The following is a 26,223-nucleotide window of genomic DNA, read 5'->3' as shown; positions in this document are numbered from 1 at the left end:
CGACAGCAAAAAATGAGGCACACATGAGGTGGCGACCTAAGCAAAATGGGTGGGTAGGTGCCCTGCCTTCATATCAGCTTCTACTCTGTTCCCAGCCTTGGAAACAGCCCAAGCATCTTTGCCCCTTTCCAACTCTCATCCCTCTGACCCACCAAGCCTGAATTTAACTGGCCAAACAATGTACCTTTAAATAATTGCTAAGCTGCAAAGCAGCCAAAATCAGAGGACTGGAATTAGGACTTGGTGGGACTGTGTTGGCTTTTACTTTCCTGCAATGGGGGGAACAAAACAAAATAGGTTTGGACACAAATTATAATCTGGCACTGTTCTTCAAAGAAAATGATTCCCCCAAGTGCAGCTGAGTGCAACAAGTATTGGCATGTATGTGTAGCCCCCCCCCAACAAACAGGATACTGTCCCAAAGCATTCAGGTGCTCAGCTATTATTCACAGGCCCTGGCTGCACTATATATTTAACTCAGTATCATACCACTTTAAACAGCCATTTCTTCCTCAAAAGATTCCCAGGAAGTGTGGGTTGTTGAGGGTGCTGAGAGTTGTTAGGAGACCCCTCCCCCAATTCCCCTTGAAGCTACAATTCCCAGAGTTCCCTGGGAAGAAGTATTGTGAAACCACTGGGAATTGTAGTTCAATGAGGGGAATAGGCGCCCTTAAGCTACAGATCCCAGGATTCTTTGGGGAAGCCATGAGGACTTAAAGTGGTGTGATACATATTTAAACGTACAGTGTGGAAGGGGCCACAAAGTGCATAGTACGTAAAAATGTCTCATACATGCTTGCATGGACCTGTCTTTCACTGACTGACAACTACCAATCTGGTGAACTGAGATCTGTGATAGCCATGAAAATGAAAGACAGCTGTGCTTGTCCTTGGGCCATGGTGAAGAATCCCCAATCACAGCATGGTAGCACCGTTATCAGGACCAATCAAGACATCACAAAGTTGTGAGCAAGCCTTTGAGTTCTCCAGAAAAAAACTCTGCTAGGTTGCATGTTGAACAAACATTGGGGTAAGGCGGGGGGATGAGAGAGAGAAAGATGAGACCTGCTCTGGTTGCCCCAAACTGCAGCTTGTAAGATTCTTCATGCTGGAGAAGTTCTGTAAACACAACTGGCCCAGCCTCTCTAGGTAAAAGTTGGACTGGAGGATTCCCCCAGGGCTACTAAGATGTAGATGCAATAATGGCTGCTCCCCCCTTTTTCAAAGATTCATTTCATGCAGCAGCGACTCTGTGCAACTGTGATGGCTCAGTCACACATGGCGAATCGCTGCCTGACGTCATCGGCACCAAGCGTGAGCCAAACCTTAAAGCAGCATATAGCCCTGCCAGCTGTTGGACTCCAACTCCCAACAGCCACAGTCAGCAACCGTCAGGAATGATGGGAGTCGTGGTCCCAAACCTCTGGAGGTCTTGCAGGTTGGCAACAGGTGCCTGAAAGAAAAGCCACTGTCAATGGAAAGCACATAACATCACGAATCCATGCTGATCTGATGCCAGGAAGAGCAGAGTAAATGTGGTCACCAAAGAGCTGCCATCGCCGGGGTGGTCCCACCATCCTTGTAAACACAACGAGGCTGTGAACTCGCCAGCTCCTTGGAAGCGTCAGGACGAAATCTAAAACCTGGAGCTCTTCAGCATGGGGAGGTGTAGAGCTACTGAGGTCTTGCAAGTTGTTCCTCTGGTGCATTAAGAGCCTTTTTCTTTAGCCAAAATCCTGGAAGAAAGCATGAAAATATATTGGTTGAGCTAAAAGGATAATGGACGCACAAACCCTTCAGAGAGAAAATGGAAGTGTGCACCACTTGTTCTTTGTTATATGCTCTTGGACAAACCAAAACAGACTCTGAGCTACACTTACAGGTGGGTAGCCGTGTTGGTCTGCCATAGTCGAAACAAAATAGAAAATTCTTTCCAGTAGCACCTTAGAGACCAACTGAGTTTGTTCTTGGTATGAGCTTTCGTGTGTATCTGAAGAAGTGTGCATGCACACGAAAGCTCATACCAAGAACAAACTCAGTTGGTCTCTAAGGTTCTACTGGAAAGAATTTTCTATTTTGTTCTGAGCTACACGTTGTTCTATAATTGTAAAGGCTGACACAGGCCTTCCAAGTGTCCCTATTTCCCATGGACCGTTCCAGATTTACAGAAGCTGTCCGGGTTTCTGATTTATCATGGAATGTCCTGCTTTTCCTTAGCACGTCCCTATTTCCATTGGAGAAACGTTGGAGGGTATGGAGTTCTGCGACCCTTGAGCCAATAAGTAGCTATGCAACCGTTAGAAGACATCTGAAGTCAGCCCTGCATAGGGAAGTTTTTTTTAAAAAAAAAAAATGTTTAATGCTTTATTATGTTTTTATATATGTTGGAAGCTGCCTAGAGTGGCTGGGGCAACCCAGTCAGATGGGCAGGGTATTAATAATGCTGCTGCTGATGATAATTGAATAGGACATCCCTACTTTCATCAGAGAAATGCTGGAGGGTATGCTGACACTGAGTGCAGAATCCAGCACTCTCAGAATTGCAGATTTCATTTAAAAAGGACAGGGCAGACAATATGTGGTGACATTGCTTGGTGACATTAAAATGCATCTGATCAAAGCACTGAGCAGGCTTAACAGTAGCCAGAGCTGGAGTTTTAGCCCCTGGTTAATTCTGTTCTATGGCATCAAGGGGAAAAAAGCCCCAAAAAAGTTTATTTCGGGGGGGGTGGTGAAAGGGGCTTTGGGAGGGTATGTGAAAGTACTTGTGAGTTCAGTACCATGCTCACCAAATTCTCAGGCTGTGCATGTGCTCAGAAGTTCAGTGGTACCTTAGGTTACAAACACTTCGGCTTACAGGCTCTGCTAACCCGGAAGTAGTACCTCGGGTTAAGAACTTTACTTCAGGCTGAGAACAGAAATCAGGAAGCCCCATTAGCTAAAGTGTTAAGAACAGTTTCAGCTTAAGAACGGACCTCCGGAACGAATTAAGTTCGTAACCAGAGGTACCACTGTACCTTGTTCCTTCACTCTAGATCAGGGGTGGCCAACTCCCAAGAGAATGCGATCTACTCACAGAGTTAAAAACTGACAGTGATCTACCCCCTTTTTTGGGGTTCAGGTCAAAGTTGTTGAACTTTTTTTAGGAAGGGGGAAAGCCAATTTTAGCGGGGGGGGGGGGTTTCAGGTCAAAGTTGTTGAGTTTTTTTCAGGGAGGAGGTAAAATGTTGAGCTTTTTTTTAGAGGAGCCACAGTTGTTCAGCTTCTTTGGGAGGAGCCAATGATCTACCAGTGATCTACCACAGATATCCAGTGATTTACTTGTTGGACATGCCTGCTCTGGATGTATGTCTGCCTGCCCATGAGCCACCATATTGCACTTGGCTCTGCTTGATAAGACGTCAGGGTTCTAGTGATAACAAACCAAAGTACTGAACATTTCACCAGCCTGAAACCTGTCCAGCTCTGATGTGTGCCACAAATGCAACTTCCTCTGAAATTCTTTCACCTCCAGCTTAGCAGAGAAAGATTATGCAACCCAGGAAAGGGAACAACGGGGAAGGTAGGAAGGGTTGGTAAGGGAAGTGGGCGGTTCTGAATACTCTCTACTGAAACAAACAAACAAAACCATTGCAACCTGTATACATTATGCCATTTAAGTTTAAATTAAGTTGTTAAAGGCACCTCGTGTGTTTTTAAAGCAGAGGCAGATTAGATATACTAAACAAAAATGCCAGTTGAACAAAATGTGCAGTTTTTGCATAATGCATTCCCTTCCGCTTCTAATTTCACATGCCCATGTTCTCTTAATCTTTGGAGGTTCCAAAGACTGAAACCTTCCTTTAAAAAGGAGACGGCTGCAGTTCTTAGGACACTGGATTCTGCATCCAACCATTTCTGCACTTGCACAACGGACACAGCCGTGAGCGCTGGGAAACATCACTAGCTATTTTGTACTGCAGCAAACCATTTCTAGCCCTTGGGAGGGAGCTGTGTATACTCTGCTATCTATCTATCTATCTATCTATCTATCTATCTATCTATCTATCTATCTATCTATCTATCATTAAATTAAAAAACCACACCCAAACTAGGATATTTCAAATTCTGCACTCATAGGAATGTAGGAAATTGCCTTATACAGAGTCAGATAATTAATCCAACTCACTCACTCCTGTTTTACACTGTTTAAAATTTAGTGTCAAAGTGAACTGAGATTCATGGAGCAAATCACACAAAGGCTTCAGCCACACAAACAGCAGACGAGGCAGTAGCCGTAATTTCTAAGAACAGCATCTCCAAGGACCAGGCCAAAAGTTTATCTGGTCCAACATCTCCCTTCCCGCAGCAGCCAAGAAGATGCCTCTGGAAAGCCCATGAAGAGGACATGGGCTTCCCAGCCCTCTTCAGCTGCCACTTTTCTCCTGCAAGTGAAAGTCAGAGCCATGGTGGTATATAGACACCTACCTCTAGTTTATAGACAATTTGTTGTTTTTAGATGGTAGTTCATTTTCCTTTGAGATTGTGAGGCGCCCCAGAGCGACATTTCTCTCTCTCTCTCTCTCTCTCTCTCTCTCTCTCTCTCTCTCTCTCTCTCTCTCTCTCACACACACACACACACACACACACACACACATAGCAGGTAGAATAAGTATTCCCAGACTAAGAGAGAGAGATTGACTCATTGCAATCAATTTTTGTTTTAAAGTCCCTTCACATGCAAAACTTGGAACAGTAGGAGTTGCTTTCTACCGAGTCAGACCACCCAGCTCTGTCTTTTCTGCAGTGGCTGCAACTGGCTCTCTCCTCCATCCTCCCACCTGGTTCTCAGACAGGACTCTCTCAGCCCTACTTAGAATAGAAACACAGAATTGGAAGGGACCCCAAAGATCAACTTTGCCAACCCCCCCCCCAATGCAGAAATCTCAACACGCAGTCTCCCACCCCATTTGAAACCACACTGGACCCTGCTTAGCTTTGCAAATGTGCTAGCAGCTTTATTGCTGTGTCTCTCAAATACAGGCGTCGATACCAGGCTCTTGTGTGTGCATGTGCTCTTCTGCTAAGCTGGGGGAAGACTAGGCTACCAACTCTCTCGTGACAATTTGTTTTCTGCGTGCAGGGAGGAACGTTCAGCCACACGACTCCCCAACTTGCAGTCTGAAATGGCATATGATGGGTCCTGGGTAAAACTGCCTGATGTCCCGAGTGCCTTTTGCATTCAGCCCTGAGGATCTGTGCCCTCTGGTTAAGGGACCAGAGCTTTCCGGACCGCTGCCCTGTGATCTCTGGGTTGGGTTCCCTGGCCAGCCTTTACCAGGGACATTCCTTGTAGCTCATCTGTGTTCTGACACCCAGAAACCTCGCCTTCTCTACCTCACCAAACCCCACCCCCCTTAAACATTGCTCAGGGTCCTTCCCCACCTGGTTGGGTCCTTTTAAGTACCATGCCCTATCCTGCAACTGCTTATTCCATGGGGTGTGTTTGTAGGATGACCGTTATCCACTTCTTTAGCTGAGAAGAGGCTGGGCTTAGAAAAGCACTCATTCCTGGCACTACTGCTGGGCAGTTAGGCCGCTGGTTTCAGGTGTCATGAAAGCAGGGGCGAAACTAGGCATGATTTCAGCCAGGTCAAAGACCTAGTTTGGCACCCCCAGGCACAGGCTGAGAGCCTCAATGGCACCCTCTGGAGGCTTCACCCAGGACAAAAAAACCAAACAAACCAGCTATCCCACCCCTGGTAGCTACAGCACTGCATGTTGTGATTTCTCAGGTGTCAAAATAACTTGCCCCTTAATTCGGGGGGTGTTCCAGTGGGGCTGTCCACTTGTCAAACACCTGGTTATCACCTGGCACCTGTACAGCTTGAGGTCAAACCAGAGATGATGCAGATCCCTTGATTTTGGCAGGAACTGCCAACCCAATTTCTGGCAGGGAGCCATGTCTTTTGCCACCAGGAGTCAGGCAGGTGGGAGCAGCTTTAGAGAAACATGTGGGTTCTCCATTCCTGATTTACTGTCTGAGGAGGCCACAGAGGAAATAGAAGCAGCACCATGGCACCAAAGTCCTGCTTCCCATGGGCTTCTGGTTGGCCACTACCAAAACAGAAGGCTGGACTAGATCGGCCTTTGGCCAGATCCTGCAAAGCTCTTAGGCTCTTGTTCTAATAGGAACATAGAAAACTGCCTTATACCAAGTTAGGCCAACACTGCTTCTTGCTCAGTGAGGCAAGGGTCTTGCCCAGTCCTGCCTGGGAATGGCATTGGCGCTGGGACTGTCTGCATGCCAGCCATGTGCTGGGCAGAGTTAGGCCGCTGGTTTCAGCAATGAGATGTGTGTTGTAGGAGCATCAAGATGCATCCCAGAGAGTGAATTTCTAGAGAAGTGGGGAGGACTGAAATCTGAAGACTAGCATTTCATATTTATATACGTATTTTTAAAAGGCATCCCTAAAATCTCTCTTCAGAAGACAGTCCTTTATCAAGGACAGGTACCAGAAACCAGGGCAAGAGGTGACTGGAGGCTAATCAAGAAGTTTGTGTGCAGCCCATTTCTGGGACTGGGTACAGCTCTGCTATTTACGCAAACTAAGCCAAACTCTGACACAAAGATATGGCACTACCTTATGGTTGTAATTTTTCATGTTGTGTCCCTAGATCTTACTACCGTAAATAAAATGTCAGATCCCAAGCACTGAAATATTTAGCCAATTAGAAACATTTGTTTAAAGGGGTGTTCCAAATTTATCAGGCAGATTTTTTTAATTTAGAAAACCTAACTACTTAATAGAAGAGGTACCCCCCTTTTTTCTTACACACAGGAGGAAATGTCTATTTTAAGATGAGGTCTACTGAGATATGTGCATGCATCATCTAAAATGAAAACGATTTCCTCTCTTTCAGAGCTATTTATTAAGAATGCAACTATATTTAGCTTTAATTGAGCAACCATGAATCCGTTTAATCAGCAGGCAGACCCCTATTTCTTCCTAAACCCAGCTGTAGCTTTTGGCTGTGGCTACTTTAATGTTTTCAGGGGGAAAGCATCACGAACCCAAACAGCTGCAACTCCTTTTATTACTTTCTGTGTTCCAAGGCTAAATCCCTGCACTGAAAAAAGATTGTTCTCCAGATCCTGGCTCAAAATCAAGCCTTGCCCCCTTGTCTACCTTAAGGCTGACCCAGAGCCCCAATCCGTTGAGAGTCCCCCCCCAATACCACCCCAAGCACCTCCCAGTGTTAATAGGGTTAGGCATGCAGTGAGTGAGGCAAAGGTCTGTCCTTTCCGAGGCTTCCTCAATCATTAAGCAATACGGCTAAATAAATACACTCTCTTTATTCATCTGTGGTTCATGTACATTGGCAAACGGTACAGGCTTTTTTTCTGTAAAAAAGCAGGATTCATAGAAAAATGATCAGCAATCTAAAAACCTTATATATATATACACATACCATGTTACTTTTGATTATCTTCCCACCCCAGCACGAAACCTGACTGACACACCTAATGCCAAAAAAAAAACCCTTTCGAGGTTTAGTGATTCCCCACAAAACATCGCTCCAGCCAGAACAGAATGTGTAAGGATTCTTAAAAAGGCAGCTGCTGTCCCACCAACCCTCAACCCACCATGAGCAGAGCTGGGGAAAGTGAGGCACCAAAATGGACACAGCTGCCACCACCCGAGTCCCACAGTGCCTGCTCCTCCATGGCTTAACCCTTCAGGTTCCAGCTTGCACAACTCAGTGATCCGCCAAGCTGAGCACAGCCCACCAAACACATATGGCAGCTCACAAGGGGATCTATGACCTGCTTTGGCTGCTTGCCTGGAACCGCAAAACCAGACTGGCCAGCACCTAGCAGCCCTCAAATACATGGCTGCGCTACAGTCAGTGGGCCTTACACTGTGCAGGCTGCCAAGCTAGCAAGGAATCCTGGTTGCAATTTAGACCCAACCAATTTTCTACACTGCAGGGTATGAAAGAACCTGAATGGTGCCGGTTTTCAGCTTTCTGCCCTACCCTAGTGGCAGCCATTCGATTCCAGTGTACCAGGCGTTTTAAGTCTTGGGTTCCCAGGTACCTCCGTTGAGCCACAGTATAAGGCAAGTGTTTATGAAGATTTCCCACCTCCCTTAGATCTCCCATCTGTACAAGTCAGTCCTCTGTGCACTGTCAACCAGGGACATCCCTGTCCCATCATCCCCCACAACTGCTGCTATTTCAAGCATTAAATGAGACAAGCAGATTGCAGTTTGGTTCTGCAGTGTCTTCCACAGGAAAATCTTCATTAGTAACTAGTGATTCATGCTCCCCCTCCATTTACCCAGTGATCCTCAAAGACTATAGACACTAAATACATGCTGAGGGCAGGAAATAATTAAGGTTGCCTAGAACCCAGCTCCAATCCTGCTATGATCCAGTAGTTCCAACTACCCACCCAGAGCCAGAGAAAGAAGAGAACCAGGACTCCTAGCAGCCCCCTCCCTCACTACCAACTTCCCATGCGGTTCTCTTCTCTTCTCAATTCTTCTCACTTCACAAACAGACAAATTCTGCAACTCTCACCCTCCCACAGGCACACACACACTCAGAACTCTTCTCATTTAATTTTCATCTACTACAGTAGATTAATTTAACAGATTCCCAGCGGCCAGTGGTAAGCAAGCAAAATCCTACCACTTCAAAAGTGGCATTTTTAGAAACGACACTAAAAAAAAACCCAAACAACCCAGAACATTTGTATGCTCCACAATGGCAGATGAGGTTTTTCCTTCCACCCTTATCTGCTTATGCACAGCCACGTGATCTCCGCAGCAACATACACATCCCCTTCAGTGGCTGGACGGGATCCTTCATTCAGAGTGTTCATACAAAAATACACCTCTTTGTAGATTTGCTCCCTGCTGACCAAACAAGAGGGAGTTTTGTGGGTCTCAAGGCAAAGGACCCAGGTGATTCCAAAGCAGCTTTTGCCCTTCAGCTGCTTCTGTTGGTGGGGCAGGGATTGTCCCCAGACAGGCATAGTGGAGAAACAGACATAACATTGAAGAGTTAGGGAGAAGCTGGAGAAGTTGAGTTGGCAATGGAAGAAGTGGGATGGGGGCGGAATGGGAAAGTGGGTGAGTGGTCAGCACAAAGTTAAGGGGGGGCAGAAGAAGAGATGAGCACGAGGCAGGAGAGAATCAGAGGCGGGATAGCTTTAAATTGAAGGGGGAAGACAAGTGTTGTGGAAACTTCACAAGAAACCAATAACAGGTATGGAGGATGTGCTCTTTTCTTCTCAATTGACCAACACTGACTTGGACAGGAAGCCATCTGTAGTCACAGAAGGAAGTTCCTTGCTCTGTGCTGCGTGGCCCTGGTGCTCCGTAGCTGTCCCCGCTAAGGAGCGGCTGGCCAGAGGTCCCTTGGGCAAGCTGTATAGATAGACAGCCCCTATGACCAGCCCTGCTCCTAGAGCAAAGAGCAGGTCGAGGTGGAAGTCAAAGAGGTAGATGGAAGCCACAGTGGACACTACGATGGAGAAGGAGGTGGCAAAGCCCTTGAGGATGTTGTCAGCGTATTTCACCACCACAGCCACCAGCAGGCCGCCAAAAGCTTGGTTCAGGATCACTCCCCACACAAGTGGGGTGTAGCCAAAGAAGAATCCACGCTCAGCCACGGCTGCCCCCTCCGTGGACCACAGCCCCAATAGCCCCAGCAAGGTTCCGAAGATGCCTAGTTGGACGTTACGTAGCCAGACGGAGGCTGCGCTGCCCTTGAGGATCTTTTCAAAATAGACTCCTGCAAAGCCAGATGACAGGCATGACACCACCACGGCCACAAGCCCCACCATGTAGTTCTGTTGCATTCCCTGGCCTCCAGGGGGCGATCTGCCCCCTGCCTGCTGCTGCTCCACTTGGACAATGGCCACACCGACAAAAAGGAGCACAAGGGACAGCCACTGGAGACGGGACAGGCTCTTGCGGAGCATCAGCACAGAGAAGACAGCTGTGGTGAGGATCTTCAGTTGGTAGGTGACCTGAGAAAGGCAGTGCAGTTTAGTAGGCATCCCAGCATGCCCTGCGATAGGGAAAACGTCCAGCCAGGGTGGGACCAACAGCATAGGCCCAACCCCTATTATCTAGATAGCTACAGAGGTTCACATTGTTACTAAAACAGACAAAAGTACTGCAGTTTAGTACCCCGATTCCGTTTCAGATCATATCCCGTTCTCGATATACGAAATTCAGCTAAGCTCGCAAATGGTGTGGCATTGGTTTAACCAATTCAAAATGAACTCACTTTAACCCCTGAAAGCCAATGAAGTGGTAGAGGCTCAGAATCACATACCCAGGAGTGTGCATACCGCAATTCCATGGAAGTAGAGACGGAGCGCAAAAATACAAGCCTTTATGACTGTGGGAACAATGAGAATAAGTGGGCGATACCTGCTAAGTTCTAAGAACCCAGAAGGAGAGTTTGCTCTTTCCCCTAACTAACAGAACCAGAATTACACAAAATAGTTTTTTTAATGAACAATTTCCCCCATTTAGAAAACTGCTGAATTGGTTAATTTGCATAATTTATACAGATGAAATAATCCTGCTTTTCTGCGCACAGAATATGCAGGGTTCCTCTGTCCGCCAGAGAATAGAATAACTGCCAATGAACAGCTGTCTGTGGCAAAGGCTCTCACTGTAAGGATAGGGGTGTACTATTAGCCAAGGCTTGGAAAAGAAATATAGGTATGGTCCCACACAGCAGCAGTGGACATTTCTGGACGCCTCCACATGACTTCACTAAGACCTTGCTGCAGGAGCTTTAATGAATTATTGTAACACATCTCAGGATACCCACCCTTCATGGCTTCATTCAACATTGTGGAGGTGGGAAGAACAGGATGCGAGCATCTATATAAAGCGGGCGGATGAAAGTGAGTAGAGCACCCTCTTTGGAAGAACTTGCAAGGGAAGACCTAAGACTACTTGGGGGGTCCCAGAGTTGGTGTCTCACCTGGAAGGTGGCTGCAGGCAGGTTGGAGATGGCCACATATTGGAGGTTGTTTTGGAGGGTGTAAATGAGAGAAGGCACGGCGAGTTTGAGTGTGTCCATATACTGCACCACAATCGAGTCATACAAGGAGGCAGCAAACTGTTTCACGTTACCTGGGAAAGGAGAGACAGACAAAGAGACCACTGTCTTGGTTGGAAATAAATACTGTTGTTTTTAACATTATTTCAAACTGACAAGGGATGAAAGAGGCTGTAATGATGGCTAGGCAGAGCAACCACCAAGCTCTCTCTTATATGAGTCAACATACAAGAGGAATCCTTTACTTTCTAGTCTGAACAGCAGCAGAGCCTTTGACACTCCATGCACCTGCCTCATGGTGAGCACACAGTTACGAGCCTAGTGCTACTATTCACACGGGGGCGGGGAGGGGGAGTACAAAGTACTACTTAGCCAAGGCCTTGGCTAAGGTAGAAGCATCTGAAGCTCATAATGGGGAGGATGGTAGAAATCCCTGGAGGTGAATGGGCCTGTGCCAGTTTGGCAGGTAGCAGCCTGGGCACCAATCCCTAGACCACAATGTGCAAAACGGAGTAGGCATTAGAACATAAGAATTTACACAGTTGGTCATCCCATCTGATCTCAACATTTTGTCTACCAATAGTGGCTAACACTTCAGGAAGGTTCATAAGTGGACCCTGAAAGCAATACCAGGCAGAGGGCCTTTTCGGTAGTGGCACCCATCCTGTGGAACACCCTTCCATCAGATGTCAAAGAAATAAGCAGCTATCCTATTTTTAAGAGACATCTGAAAGCAGCCCTGTTTAGGGACGTTTTTAATATTTAATGCTGTATTGTTTTAACATTCGTTTGGGAGCTGCCCAGAGTGGCTGGGGAAGCTCAGCCAGATGGGCGGGGTACAAATAATAAATTATTATTATTATTACTACCCAACACCCTATTTACAATCCCCTCAGGCAGTGAGAGGCATGCTGCTGGCTACTGTAGGTAATAGCTAGAGATCTTTCAACTAATCTCTTTATAAAGGAACTGGTGCCAGTGGCTACCCCCGCATCTTAGAGCTATTAGTTCTGTAGGTTAATTATACAATGTGTGACTAATGACTTTCTTTTACTTCAAATCTAAGGCATAGATTTCTCTTTATAAAGGAATTGGTAGTGGTTACCCCCGCATCTTGGAGCTATCAGTTCTGTAGATTAATTATACAATGTATGACTAATGACTTCCTTTTACTTCAAATCTAAGGCCTATTAATTTAAGTGTATGGTTGAGTTTTTGTTTTTTGATAGAGGGGGGAAATAAGTTTGTGTGTGTGTGTGTGTGTGTGTGTGTGTGTGTGTGTGTAAATACTATCATGCATTTATATTTACAGCAATAGCATTATGGTCATAGAGAGCCAAGTCCAGAGGCACGACAGAGCAAGGACAATTAAATGAAATAAATCACAGACAACAAGAGAGATTCAAGTTTTCCAAGCTAGGCACTAGTCTTCACCAAAGCAAAAGCTCAATGATCCACCCAGGAAGACTGCCGGTGAACACAGGCTAATGCGCTGGGAATGGAGGATTGCTGCAAGGGTTTCCATCTTCTGAGGCACAGTAGTCCCCACCTTTTTTCTGAATGAAGATGAGCAGCAGGCAGGTGACTCCCTTAAGGATTTCAGCCATAACCACAGCAGTAGTGGCAAAGAAGCGGTCCCCAGGCAGCGTGCGCACATAGCGGATACTGAGGATGAGAGAGGCATTCTGAACCACCAAGACAGCTAAGCTGATGTACTTCAGCCGTCTGTTACCTGGGAAAAGAAAAGTAGGGATTAGCTCAGTATCTCACCCTGCAGCGGAAAGCTGCAATAAGCAACTACCACAACCAAGGCTTGAACAATGGAGACACGAGAGATGATGATTGGCGAACTACCACCTCTTCCAAAAACAAAGCTGGGGATGTTCAAGGAAGAACATGGAAAACCCCACACAATGGGAGCAATCTGAGTTCTCCAGGGCCGAGTCCATCAGTGACCACAGAGGCAGGCATGAGTAGGGCTACATCCAGACTGCCCAAGTGTTAGCAGCCTCCCCACTGCAGTTGCCTACCCTGTGGCGATAACACACTTTGGGAGATGGGGGAAAGGGAAGCCCTAGCCCACCAGCCTCCATCTCCTCAGAAAGTGATCCTGTCACACAACTAGTTGCTGACAAGAGCACTAAAGTCTTGGCACACTAAGACCGTGTTTGAAACAAGCCAGGTATTGGCAAACATGAACTTAGTATGGGTGCTTTCTGTGTGGTGGGGGCGCAGGGAGGACTCCTTTATCAAACATTTAAACAAAACAGAGGGAAGTATAAGGACGCCCCAGACTCATGGAAATCCATGGAATGATGTCCTTAGGCAGCGACGTCCAACAGGTCAATCGTGATCGAAAGGTCGATCACCGAATGATCGTGATCGATCGCGGGCTCCCTTTTGATTGGCGGCTGTAAAAAGAATTGTGCTGGAAGTCTCCGCTCCCCACCGTCATCATTTTGTCCATGAAATGGGCGGTTATTGCTGATAACAGTCTTTTTTGCGTCGTCTGCTTGTTAGCGTCATGAATTTTTTTTAGCGGTTTATGTCCCCCCCAAAAAAGCTCAACAGCTTTGGTATCCCCCCTTCCCCATAAAAAAGCTCAACAACTTTGCTTCCCCCCCCCCCAATGGGTAGATCACTGCCGGTTGTTTTATGCTGGGAGTAGATCGCAGCCTCTAGGGAGTTGAACGTACCTGTCCTAAGGCATCTAAGGTGGTAGAGAATGAGATGCGTTAGGGGATGACTAACAAAAATGATAAAGTAACAAAGTGGTCTCAAGTTTTATAGTTGATGTTATAACTTTTGCTGTTGGTACTGAAGTTGATGTACTTTGTAAAGTTGGAAATAAATAAATAAATACAGTAGTGGAAAAAGGTAAACGTGAATTAAAATAAAGGGCCCAGAGATTTTTGGGATGAAGGCAAGTCCTGCATTTATGACCGCTAATCGTTTCCTGCACCATCTGCTGCTGGAGGCTCACCTGATCACCTGGCTGCTGGCATCAAAGGAGAATCATAAGGTTTCTTTCCAATCTAACTGGCAAATGGAATTACTACCATAGAGTATTAGATAAACTTCCCAGCTGAGCAAAATCCCACCCCTCTTGCAATACTTCACATCTACTAATCCAATCTCAGAGCTCCAGTAGCATGCGAAAGGTCAGGGTTTTCCACCCCACTGTTCTGACGCACAAACCGGATCCTAGAGAGCTGACATCCTGCTCTGCTTGCCTCAGCAAACAATATCTTGCACCTGCCATGGGAGACACAAGCAGACCTAGCAGGAAGTGGGGACAGAAAAATGGCAAAGCCACAGCTTGCTGAACTACATTCCTATGAACAGCAAAGTGTAGCCACCTGCTTCCTGAAAGAGAAAGACAAATAGCAAGAAGCCTAATACAAGCTATGGAAATAATTACAATAAACAGCTGTACAGGTATTCCCCGTCTGAGTTCCTGGAGCCACCTATGACGTCCTAATAGGACTGCAGAAGTAACAGTTAAGAATAACAGCCTTAAAGGAGTATAATGAAGGCTGGTTTTGTTCAGCAACCCACCTCCCACAGGGGATGGACATGGCAATGATGATGACCTCCTAACGTTTGTCCCCAGAATCTGGTAGTCAGAGGTATAATTCCTTTTAAAGTGAAGGCGGAACTTTTTACACATCATCAGAGTTACCAGTTGGTAAGCCAGCCTTCCAGATCTTCTTTTCGTTAGTAGCTATTACCATTTCTATTCATTCTGATCACAAATCCTCCATCACACTAGAAACCGTTATCAAAATTATAATGAAATACACTCTCGCCTAGCTCACCATGGCTACCTAAGGCTTCCCTTTCATATTTCTTTGAGCTCTCCCTCTAGCTTTTAAAGTGGGATTTGCAGCATAACATGGGGACAGACTTTCCTACAGGGATTCACACTTCCAGGACCCCAACCAAAATGGCTAAAATACTCCTACTCTTCCTCTGTGCCCTAAAATTCACCCTCGACCTGCAGAGAAGGACAGCATAGCATTCTTTCCTTGTTGCTCACCAACAGCCATATGTGTGTGTGTGTGTCTATATTATAGGTACTATATATATGGCTAGCTCTCTCTCTCTCTCTCTCTGGCTAGCCCAGTATATGCCTCTCTCTCCCTATAGACATACCAATGTCTCTCTCATATATACATACATATTGGTATGTCTATCGGGAGCGAGAGAGGCATCTATATATCTAACTGTCTGTATGATACACGTAGAGAGAGAGAGAGAGAGAGAGAGAGAGAGAGACCCGGCCTCAAAGGGACTCCTGTCCCCCCCCTTATCCGCCTGCCCTCCGCAGCCCAGCCCCACGGCAGGATGCTGGGCGTTGAGGCGAGGGGGATGTCGCGCCCCTCACCGTCTCCCCCTAGCCCCCCAACTCTCACCTCCTGCGGCCGCCGGGCTCCCGCCGCCGCCGCTCCCCGAGCCCCCAGCCGCTGCCATGGTGGCAACCGCCGGGCAACCGAGTCCCCCCGCCGCAGCCGGCACTTCCGCATCCCACCGTCCCGACGCACTTCCGCTTCCGAGGAGCGGGTCGGGAAGTGCGGAAAGGCCATGGAGAGGGAGGGTGCGAGGATGCGAAGCCATGGAGAGGGAGGATGGAAAGGCCGTGCGAGGGAGCGGCCGCAGCGGCCCTGCTCCTTCCGGAGGACTCCGCGGATAGAGGAAGGAGGCGGGGCCGCCCGCTGAGAACCATAGAGACATAAAACTATAGAGTTGGAAGAGACCCTCGAGGGTCATCGAGTCTGACCCCCTGCACAGCAGGAATCTCAGCGAAAGCATCCCTGACTGATCAAAAACCTCCAAGGAAGGAGAGTCCACAAGCCTCACGAGTTCCAGAAATTTGTTTCTGATGTTTAGTCGGAATCTCCTTTCTAGTAACTTGAAGCCATTGGTTCGGGTCCTGCCCTCCAGAGCGGGAGAAATCAATCAATCAATCAATCAATCAATCAATCAATGGTATATAAATCTTGTGAAATAAAAGAATTGGGGGGCCCTCCAGCTGTTTTCCCTTCCACTTCCCCAGTCCTGCTACTGCTTTCAGTTTCGCAGTCCCTTCCCATCACACACAGACTGCATTTCCTTAAAAGCAAATGGGAAAATACACTACAAGAAGGTCATCTGTTCATTTATTTCACTGCATGTATACCCCACCTTCCCCCATACCCAGAGCTCCAGGGGGCATGCGTGGTTCTCCCCCTTCTCATTTAATCCTCACAACAACCCTGTGAGGTAGGTTAGTCTGAGAGACAGGGACTGGTTCACAAGGTCTCACCCAGTAAACTTCATGGCCTAGTGGGGATTTGAACTCTGGATCTCCCAAGTCTTTTTTATATATAACTAGCTGTACCCTGCCACACGTTGCTGTGGCTCATTTGGTACTGGAAGTAGACACCGTTTTCACCTGCCTCCCCACAACTTCTCCCATTGAACTCCCGCCTGCCTCCTCTCCGTTCCCCCCCCCCATTTTCACCTGCCTCTCCACAGCTTCTCCCGTTGAACTCTTGCCTGCCTCCCCACTGCTTCTGTTGAACTCCCGCCTGCCTCCTCTCCGTCTTTCCCCCCGTTTTTGCCTGCCACCCCACAGCTTCTCCCGTTGAAGTCTTGCCTGCCTCCCCACAGCTTCTCCTGTTGAACTCCCGCCTGCCTCCCCACAACTTCTCCTGTTGAACTCCCGCCTGCCTCCTCTCTGTCTCCCCCCGTTTTCGCCTGCCTCCCCACAGCTTCTCCCGTTGAATTCCCGCCTGCCTCCTGTCCCAGCGGAGAGGCTCCATGGTCTTCCTCCCTCATAAACGGCTCTTCTGTCAAAAAAGCTGGCTCCGCCCCCCCCCCCCACGCACACGACCAATGATATTACCGTGTGCTGCTTTTGCATCCAGTAGATGGCGCTTTTTTGCCAAAAATCAAGTTTTTACCTGTCACAGGTGTGATATTTATGTAATATTTTTACATAAAGACACTCCTGGATTGGAATGCAACGTTGTGTCAAAATTTCAAATCAATTGGTCAAGGACTTTCTGAGATTTGAGGTATTGAACAAACAAACATTTACATTTTTATTTATGTAGATGCATGACACAAAGAGGGCGTCGACTACGGTGGTTTGTAGGAGGAGGAGGAGTAGGGGGAGGGTGGTGATGATGTAGGCAGAGGAGGGGGAGGCAGGGCGGGGTGGGTGTGGTGGGGTGGTGAAATGAAATGACGTCTGTGGTTTTAATGTCCACTGTAGGGCGCTATTATTTTTTTTTGCATAAAACCACGTTTTTACCTGTGAAAGAAGTGCTATCTGTACAATGAAAGCACGTACAAACACTCCCATATGGCCATGTAACATTGTGTCCAAATTTCAATGGAATCGGTCAAGCGGTTACGGAGAAGATCGAACAGTCACAAACATCCACCTTTTACATACATACATATATCAAAAAAACTAAGATCATGGCCACTGGTCCCATCACCTCCTGGCAAATAGAAGGGGAAGAAATGGAGGCAGTGAGAGATTTCACTTTCTTGGGTTCCATGATCACTGCAGATGGTGACAGCAGTCACGAAATTAGAAGACGCCTGCTTCTTGGGAGAAAAGCAATGACAAACCTAGACAGCATCTTAAAAAGGAAAGACATCACCTTGCCGACAAAGGTCCGTATAGTTAAAGCTATGGGTTTCCCAGTAGTAATGTACGGAAGTGAGAGCTGGACCATAAAGAAGGCTGATTGCCGAAGAATTGATGCTTTTGAATTATGGTGCTGGAGGAGACTCTTGAGAGTCCCGTGGACTGCAAGAAGATCAAACCTATCCATTCTCAAATAAATCAGCCCTGAGTGCTCACTAGAAGGACAGAACCTGAAGTTGAGGCTCCAGTACTTTGGCCACCTCATGAGAAGAGAAGACTCCCTAGAAAATACCCTGATGTTGGGAAAGATGAAGGGCACAAGGAGGAGGGGACGACAGAGGATGAGATGGTTGGACAGTGTTCTCGAAGCTACTAACATGAATTTGGCCAAACTGCGGGAGGCAGTGAAGGATAGGGGTGCCTGACGTGCTCTGGTCCATGGGGTCACGAAGAGTCAGACACGACTGAACGACTGAACAACAACAACAAATATATGTGTGTGTGTGTGTGTGTGTGTGTGTGTGTGTGTATTTAAATTTAATGTTTTACAATTTCAAATAAACATTTTACAAACTTTAAAATATCCAATGACTTCCCTCCTCTTTCCATGGTTCATTTTACATATCCTATATCCCTGCATATTTTACTATAACCATTCAAATCAATTTTCCACTTTTACATCCATCAAGCATTACAGTGGTACCTCGACTTAGGCGCCATATTGCAACGGGAAAAAATTCGGAAGTCGAAAAAAGCGCATTCAAATTTTCGTAAGTTGGGGTATCGTGCCGCCGCTTTCCCTTCGTAAGTTGAAAATTTCAGAAGCGGCGGCCATTTTTCCGCTTCCGGAGGTCATTCGGAAGTCGAAAAATATGGAAGTCGAGTCGCTCGTACGTCGAGGTACCACTTTATTTACTCTGTTTAATTTATCTTCACGCTGCCAGCATTTTCAGCTGTACACAGTTATTTTCCATATACAGTGGTACCTCGGGTTACAGACACTTCAGGTTACAGACTCTGCTAACCCAGAAATAGTACCTCGGGTTAAGAACTTTGCTTCAGGATAAGAACAGAAATTGCGTAGCAACAGTGGGAGGCCCCATTAGCTAAAGTGGTACCTCAGGTTAAGAACAGTTTCAGATTAAGAACAGACCTCCAGAACGAACTAAGTTCTTAACCCGAGGTACCACTGTATTCTGAGATGTGAGGTGTTGTTGTTGGCCTACAGCTTCCCTCATCCATGCTGCCTGGGGCTGAGGATGGGAGCTGGCTTCCAACGTCTGGAGGCTCACAGCTTCCCGGCTCCTGCATTAAGGACCAACCATGCACATGTTGTGTGAATAGGCCTGCCAAGAAGAGGAAACCAAAATGACTGGTTACTTGTCTCTCCATTGCTCCAATGGTTCGCAAAGCCCCATCCCGGTAGGGAACAAATGGTGCAAAAACCCTCTGTATTTATTTTGGCTAAATAAATAATTTGTTATAAACGAAATGGATCCGTGGCTCACATTTTTTTGGTTCTTCGGGGGGGGGGCGGGTCTCAACCACAATATTCCATGTTTGACCACGGTCACTCTTCTGATAGCCCTGCAACCAGGGGCGGAGGAAGGGGTGTGTGGTAGGTGCCGGGCCGCCCCAGGAGTCACCACTGGGGGGGGGTGACAAAATGTCGGCCGGCACTCACCCTGGGCCCTGCAGTGTGCCCGAGCCATGCGTCTCTCCTGGGAGAGACACAGTGGCTTGGGCATGCGCGGGCTCCACGCTGCCCAAATGGTCTGCCTGCTGCCTCCCCCCCCCCCAAGCTGCAGGGCGACCAAGTGGGAGGAGGCAGGTAGACTCTGGAGACCCCATGATGCGCCCTGCCCCTAGAGGTGCCTCGCCTCGCCCCACCCCTATGGGAAGCTCGCGCCCCAGGCGCCCGAGCGGCTACCTCCACCACTGACTGTCCCTGGCAATAATACTGGTTTCAGCCCTCTTACTGCTCAGAGCTGAAGTTGTTATTTACAACTTTAAAAAGAGATACAACAAATTTCCACTTGTGATCTCCATAGTTGGCAATTTTTAATGTTGCTTGTAGATAGATAGATAGATAGATAGATAGATAGATAGATAGATAGATAGATAGCTTTAACAGTTTCTTAGCATTTTCTTAAAGTGATAGGCTATCCATTTTGGGGCCCTGGGGCCCCTCCCACAAGGAGAACCTCCAAAAAAGCAAACTGCGGAGGCGAGTTTCCTGGCTCCCACTCAAAGAAGAATTCAAACTCAGGCTGCAGTGTCTACCAAAATCTTTAATGCTCAGATCAGTGTGATACATGGGCAAAATGTCATTAAAAGGCACAGGTGCTACACATTGCCAAGCAAACAAAGACATGGATCCAGGAATGAAACATACCCCAGATTAGGAGCTAACTCCTCTTAAGCCCCCCCCCCCACAAAAATATTTGAGGGGGCCAGGAAACTCGCCCCCCAAGTTGATGGGCATTGCCATTTAATTGTGTGTGGTGTGTCATGTGACTATGTAGGGCAGGGCTTACCGCCCGTCTGCCTGCCCCCCATATTTTATTCAAGTTGGCACCCCAGCAACCCTTTTATTAGGGAGTGGGGCCGGTACTAATTTCTCACCCATGCGCAATGATCCTATGTTGAAAACCAACACATTTGTATCCACTGTATTAATGTGCCAAGGGACTTTTTTATGTGTCATTATGACTGACAGGTGGTGGAAGGAGCGAGCCAGAGTCTAGTGAGTGAGACTGTCCCAGGTTTTAGCCCTCTCACTGGTCAGAGCTGAAGTTGTTATTTACAACTTTAAAAAGAGATACAACAAATGTTCACTTGTGATCTCCATAGTTGGCAATACATTTTAAATTAAAAGGAAACTGAAAGAAAATAGAAGACCAACAAAGAATTAATCATAATAAAACAGGGAGGGTAGATTGTGGACAGATGACGGACTTTGAGAAAGCCCCCAAAAGAAAGCTTAGCCAAGTAAAATTTAAACTGAAAACTCATAAAAAAAAATACCAAGATGAAGATTTTAAAGAGAATCAAGAAAAGCAGATACACCTGATGACTAGAAAAGCCAAGACAAATGAAAGAACGTGAGGGGCGAAAGCAAGTTTATTTACTACCTTTCGACCAACGAGTCTTTGGATGTACGAAGGAGCAGAGGAAAGGGGAGGTGGATATGAAGAAGAGTTTTGGATTTGATATCCCGCTTTATCACTACCCGAAGGAGTCTCAAAGCGGCTAACATTCTCCTTTCCCTTCCTCCCCCACAACAAACACTCTGTGAGGTGAGTGGGGCTGAGAGACTTCAGAAAAGTGTAACTAGCCCAAGGTCACCCAGCAGCTGCATGTGGAGGAGTGGAGACACGAACCCGGTTCACCAGATTACGAGTCTACCACTCTTAACCACTACACCAAACTGGCTCCAAGTCTGCTTCAAGCAGAGTAAAGAATAATTGCAGAAAACAGAAGGCAACTGGAGAAGCCGTTTCATAAAAAGAAGGCTGCCGCTTCTGTTGCTAAAGTTATTGTTATCATTATTACTTTTATTATTTATTTAATTTCTATACCTTCTGAGGTGTTCAGGGTCACTCCTTTCCATACACCCCGCCTCGATCCTTGAGGTCCGTCTGTGAGGATAATCCCCCTTTTATTATAACTAGGGATGACTTGGTAACGGGGTTCTCTTGTCCAGCTGTCATGGCCTGTTTTATATGTATATATATAGCTCTGGGCTCCTGGGTTGAGAATACCTCTCAGCTCTATCAGTTCTGGGGCTCTCTCTCTCATTAGATTCCCCCACTGCATCAGTTATCTAAACCCTTTTAGTAACTGTGTAGCCTTACTGAGGTTTCTGCCCTTTTGCCCCTCCTGAGGGAAACTCTAAGATACAAACTATCACCCTGCCGGTTAGTTTTGCCTTTTCTCTGAGTTCACCTCTTCATGAGCATCCATATATCGCTGGCCCAAATAAATGCCTCTTTTCTCTTGGCTCAACAGAAAAAAACAAGACTTTATTTATTTCAGAACATCGTGCTTCACGTATTTCGATATTTCATCAGCTTAGTTACATCAAAAATATCAACTCTTTCAGTATAACTGCCTATTGGTGGGTTATTTGAAAATTGAGACTGCAGTTTTAATATTGAATTTTTAAATTTGTATTTTAATCTGTTATTTTAAATTGATTGTGTTTATGTTTTTGCTGTGATTTTAATTAGTGTTAGCTGCTCTGAGCCCGGTTTTTGGCTGGGAAGGGCGGGGTATAAATAAAAATTAATTAATTAATTAATTAATTATTATTATTATTATTATTATTATTATTATTTATTACTAATCTTCATCCTATCCTATCCTAATCACCACTCTCCTGGCCCCACACCCCTCTTCTTCCAGTCACCACTCACACCCTCCCTCTTCTCCAACTGCCAAAACGGTTCCCTCATTTTAAACTGGGGGTCGCCCCGCCCCCAAAGGATGAACTGTCCGTCACAAACGAAGGTGGCTTAACACTTTCGGCGCTGGGCTGTCATACCTCCATACCTCCTCCATCTTAGGGCCAATCCGTCACACCCTATACCCAAAGGACTAAGGGCGGTTCACATAAAATATCCAATACACAAAATCAAAACAAAAAGAACAACCCAATAACGGGTTACCAGAGCTTAGGCAATGGTAGTCAGGCGATCCCTGTCCAGAGAGGGGCGTATCCAGATAGGGGCACCAGCCGAAGCTGATGGAAGGCACTCCGGGTCGCTGAGCGGCTTCCCTTGTCTCTTAACAGAGCTCATCGTACAGGGCAACCAAGGCAGTTCCTGTGCCAAAAGCAAGCCTCAACCCTGATTGAAATGGATCCAGAAAAGCAGCTTCTTCCAAGAGCACCTGGATCTGGTCTGCGACCACTTGCTCCAGAACATCTCTCCAGAACTTGGAAAAACAAAGACTGGTAAGATTTTAACACAGGTAAGACCTATAATTGAGAAGGGTAGGGGGATCCAGGGAGGAAAAGCTGTGCATGTGATAAAGAGCAAAGAGGAGGGGGAGAAGACAACATAGTTCCATTTAATTTCATGTTAGCTCAAGTTCCCTTTGCAGCCATTTTGTGATACAGTGGTGCCCCGCTAGACGAAAATAATTCGTTCTACGAATTTTTTCGTCTAGCAGTTTTTTCGTCTAGCGAAGCGGCAATGACAGCCGCGCTCCGCTAAACGAAAACAAAAAAAAAAAGACGAACATTTTTCGTCTTGCGAAGCAGCCCCATTTACTTTTTCGTCTTGCGGGGCAGCTTCCGCTAGACAAATGCCGTTCGTCTAACGAGTTTTTCGTCTAGTGAGGCATTCGTCTAGGGGGGCACCACTGTAGCTTCTTGGGAACTACAGATAAGCTCCTTTGCTAATGGGCAGAACTTCATTTTATTTATAATGTGGCTTCCAAGGAGTAGTGGTGGGGGAAGCAAAAAGGGGGAAATAGCTGAAAAAGCCACAAGGAGCAGCAGCAAAAAGCAACCAACCAAGGGTGAGAGTATTATACCTAATTGGAGTTACTGGGAAACTGCAGTTGAGGGTCACCAAAATATTGTTTAGTTTTAGTTCCTTCAGATATGTATAAATAGAGAAGGCTCCAAAAATACCAGCATTTTGGATCCTCGCCAGTACTTCCGTTCCTAAGGTAGAATACCCATTTAGAATACAGTCGTACCTCGTGTTGCGTTCATTGCAGGTTGCGAATGACATGGGATACAAACGCGCCGAACCCGAAGTAACAGAACGGAGTACTTCCGGTTTCAGCAGGTCGAGCATGCACAGTGACGTCACATGCATGCGCGCCGAATCGCAACCCGCGCGTGGGCAGAAGCGGGGCTGCGGGTTGCAGACTTCTCAGGGTATGAACGGGGCTCTGGAACAGATCCCGTTCATATGTAGACGTACCACTCATTTTAAGACCTGATGCATGAAACAGCTTCCTTTGTCTATAACAGTTGCCTTGCTGATTTCAGTGTGAAAAAGCAAATAAGGCATTTTGAGGATGAATTTACGGATGGCAATGGTAGAGGCATTGGAATGAGGAGAGGTTTTCACCATTTTGTCGGCCATTTTTAAGCAAAAAAGTCCAGCAAATGTTTAAGTACATATTCAGAATTAGGAAGGATCAGCCTGGACCATTTTTTCCTGTACATAAAGGGCAGAAGATTTTGTCTGCTAATGGTAAGGCTAAAATGACTGAGGAAATATTTGAAATGTTATGAATCCCGACTCTCTGGCCATTTTGACTCGTACATAAGGGGGTGGCTGATTGTTCCACTAATGATCAGAGTGGGGCCACACCAAATCGTAAAAACCCACATTTGTGATACATTTTGGAATAGATGACTGTACCCTTAAATCCTGTAGATAAAGGGGGCATTAGCTACCAATTTTCTTTGCCTGGGGTACAGGTATTTCTCTTTAATGCAAGAATAATGATGCATAAATGCTGCGACTTTATTAGAAATTGAATTTGACCCAAATTGTATTACTGGCATTTTGGTGAAAACTTGCACGATAGGGTTGATAGTCGCTGGGTTTCTGACAAATACTAAAATTTGAATCCTCGCCAGTACTTCTGTTTCTAAGGTAGAATTCTTATTTAGAATACTCATTTTAAGAGCTGATGCATGAAATGGCTTCCTTTGTCTGTAATAGTTGCCTTGTGATTTCGGTGTGAAAAAGCAAATAAGGCATTTTGAGGATGAATTTACTGATCGCAATGGTAGAGGCGTTGGAGTGAGGAGAGGTTTTCACCATTTTGTCGGCCATTTTTAAGCAAAAAAGTCCAGCAAATGTTTAAGTACATACATATTCAGAATTAGGAAGGATCAGCCTGGACCATTTTTTCCTGTACATAAAGGGCAGAAGATTTTGTCTGCTAATGGTAAGGCTAAAATGACTGAGGAAATATTTGAAATGTTATGAATCCCGACTCTCTGGCCATTTTGACTCATACAAAAGGGGGTGGCTGATTGTTCCACTAATGACCAGAGCGGGGCCACACCAAATCGTAATAACCCACATTTGTGATACATTTTGGAATAGATGACTATACCCTTAAATCCTGTAGATAAAGGGGGCATTAGCTACCAATTTTCTTTGCCTGGGGTACAGGTATTTCTCTTTGATGCAGGAAAAATGATGCATAAATGCTGCGACTTTGTTAGAAATTGAATTTGACCCAAATTGTATTACTGGCATTTTGGTGAAAACTTGCACGATAGGGTTGATAGTCGCTGGGTTTCCGACAAATACTAAAATTTGAATTCTCGCCAGTACTTACGTTTCTAAGGTAGAACTCTCATTTAGAATACTCATTTTAAGACCTGACGCATGAAACGCCTTCCTTTGTCTGTAATAGTTGCCTTGCTGATTTCGGTGTGAAAAAGCAAATAAGGCATTTTGAGGATGAATTTACTGATCGCAATGGTAGAGGCGTTGGAGTGAGGAGAGGTTTTCACCATTTTGTCGGCCAATTTTAAGCTAAAAAAGTCCAGCAAATGTTTAAGTGCATACATATTCAGAATTAGGAAGGATCAGCCTGGACCATTTTTTCCTGTACATAAAGGGCAGAAGATTTTGTCTGCTAATGGTAAGGCTAAAATGACTGAGGAAATATTTGAAATGTTATGAATCCCGACTCTCTGGCCATTTTGACTCGTACATAAGGGGGTGGCTGATTGTTCCACTAATGACCAGAGCGGGGCCACACCAAATCGTAATAACCCACATTTGTGATACATTTTGGAATAGATGAATGTACCCTTAAATCCTGTAGATAAAGGGGGCATTAGCTACCAGTTTTCTTTGCCTGGGGTACAGTTATTTCTCTTTAATGCAAGAATAATGATGCATAAATGCTGCGACTTTATTAGAAATTGAATTTGACCCAAATTGTATTACTGGCATTTTGGTGAAAACTTGCACGATAGGGTTGATAGTTGCTGGGTTTCCGACAAATACTAAAATTTGAATCCTCGCCAGTACTTCTGTTTCTAAAGTAGAATTCTCATTTAGAATACTCATTTTAAGACCTGATGCATGAAACGGCTTCCTTTGTCTGGAACAGTTGCCTTGCTGATTTCGGTGTGAAAAAGCAAATAAGGCATTTTGAGGATGAATTTATTGATGGCAATGGTAGAGGCATTGGAGTGAGGAGAGGTTTTCACCATTTTGTCGGCCATTTTTAAGCTAAAAAAGTGCAACAAATGTTTAAGTACATACATATTCAGAATTAGGAAGGATAAGCCTGGACCATTTTTTCCTGTACATAAAGGGCAGAAGATTTTGTCTGCTAATGGTAAGGCTAAAATGATTGAGGAAATATTTGAAATGTTATGAATCCCGACTCTCTGGCCATTTTGACTCGTACATAAGGGGGTGGCTGATTGTTCCACTAATGACCAGAGCGGGGCCACACCAAATCGTAATAACCCACATTTGTGATACATTTTGGAATAGATGACTGTA

The 26,223-nt window shown here is 46.0% G+C and overlaps 1 protein-coding gene across 1 annotated transcript; it reads right to left on the bottom strand.

Annotated features, from left to right (window-relative positions):
• Positions 1-7,317: 7,317 nt before the first annotated feature.
• On the bottom strand, positions 7,318-15,613 carry SLC35A2 (solute carrier family 35 member A2). The gene is made up of 4 exons (XM_033172796.1): positions 15,489-15,613; positions 12,623-12,805; positions 10,996-11,147; positions 7,318-10,021 (listed from the first exon to the last, which is right to left on the bottom strand). Exons 1-4 carry the CDS (start codon positions 15,544-15,546, stop codon positions 9,281-9,283), a joined length of 1,134 nt encoding a protein of 377 aa, XP_033028687.1. The 5' UTR covers positions 15,547-15,613; the 3' UTR covers positions 7,318-9,280.
• Between the last annotated feature and the right edge of the window lie 10,610 nt (positions 15,614-26,223).

This window comes from Lacerta agilis, chromosome 16 (genome assembly GCF_009819535.1).
Source record: "Lacerta agilis isolate rLacAgi1 chromosome 16, rLacAgi1.pri, whole genome shotgun sequence".
Classification (NCBI taxonomy): Eukaryota; Metazoa; Chordata; class Lepidosauria; order Squamata; family Lacertidae; genus Lacerta; species Lacerta agilis.
Note: the sequence above shows the minus strand (reverse complement) of the source record. Positions and strands in the feature narration are given on the sequence as shown.

Excerpts from the sequence above, each read along its gene's own strand:
- SLC35A2 (XM_033172796.1), bottom strand. The coding sequence starts at position 15,546 with ATGGCAGCGGCTGGGGGCTCGGGGAGCGGCGGCGGCGGGAGCCCGGCG. Across the intron at positions 12,806-15,488 it reads GAGCCCGGCGGCCGCAGGAG|GTAACAGACGGCTGAAGTAC; the intron begins GTGAGAGTTGGG and ends TTCTTTTCCCAG. Across the intron at positions 11,148-12,622 it reads CATCTTCATTCAGAAAAAAG|GTAACGTGAAACAGTTTGCT; the intron begins GTGGGGACTACT and ends CTCCTTTCCCAG.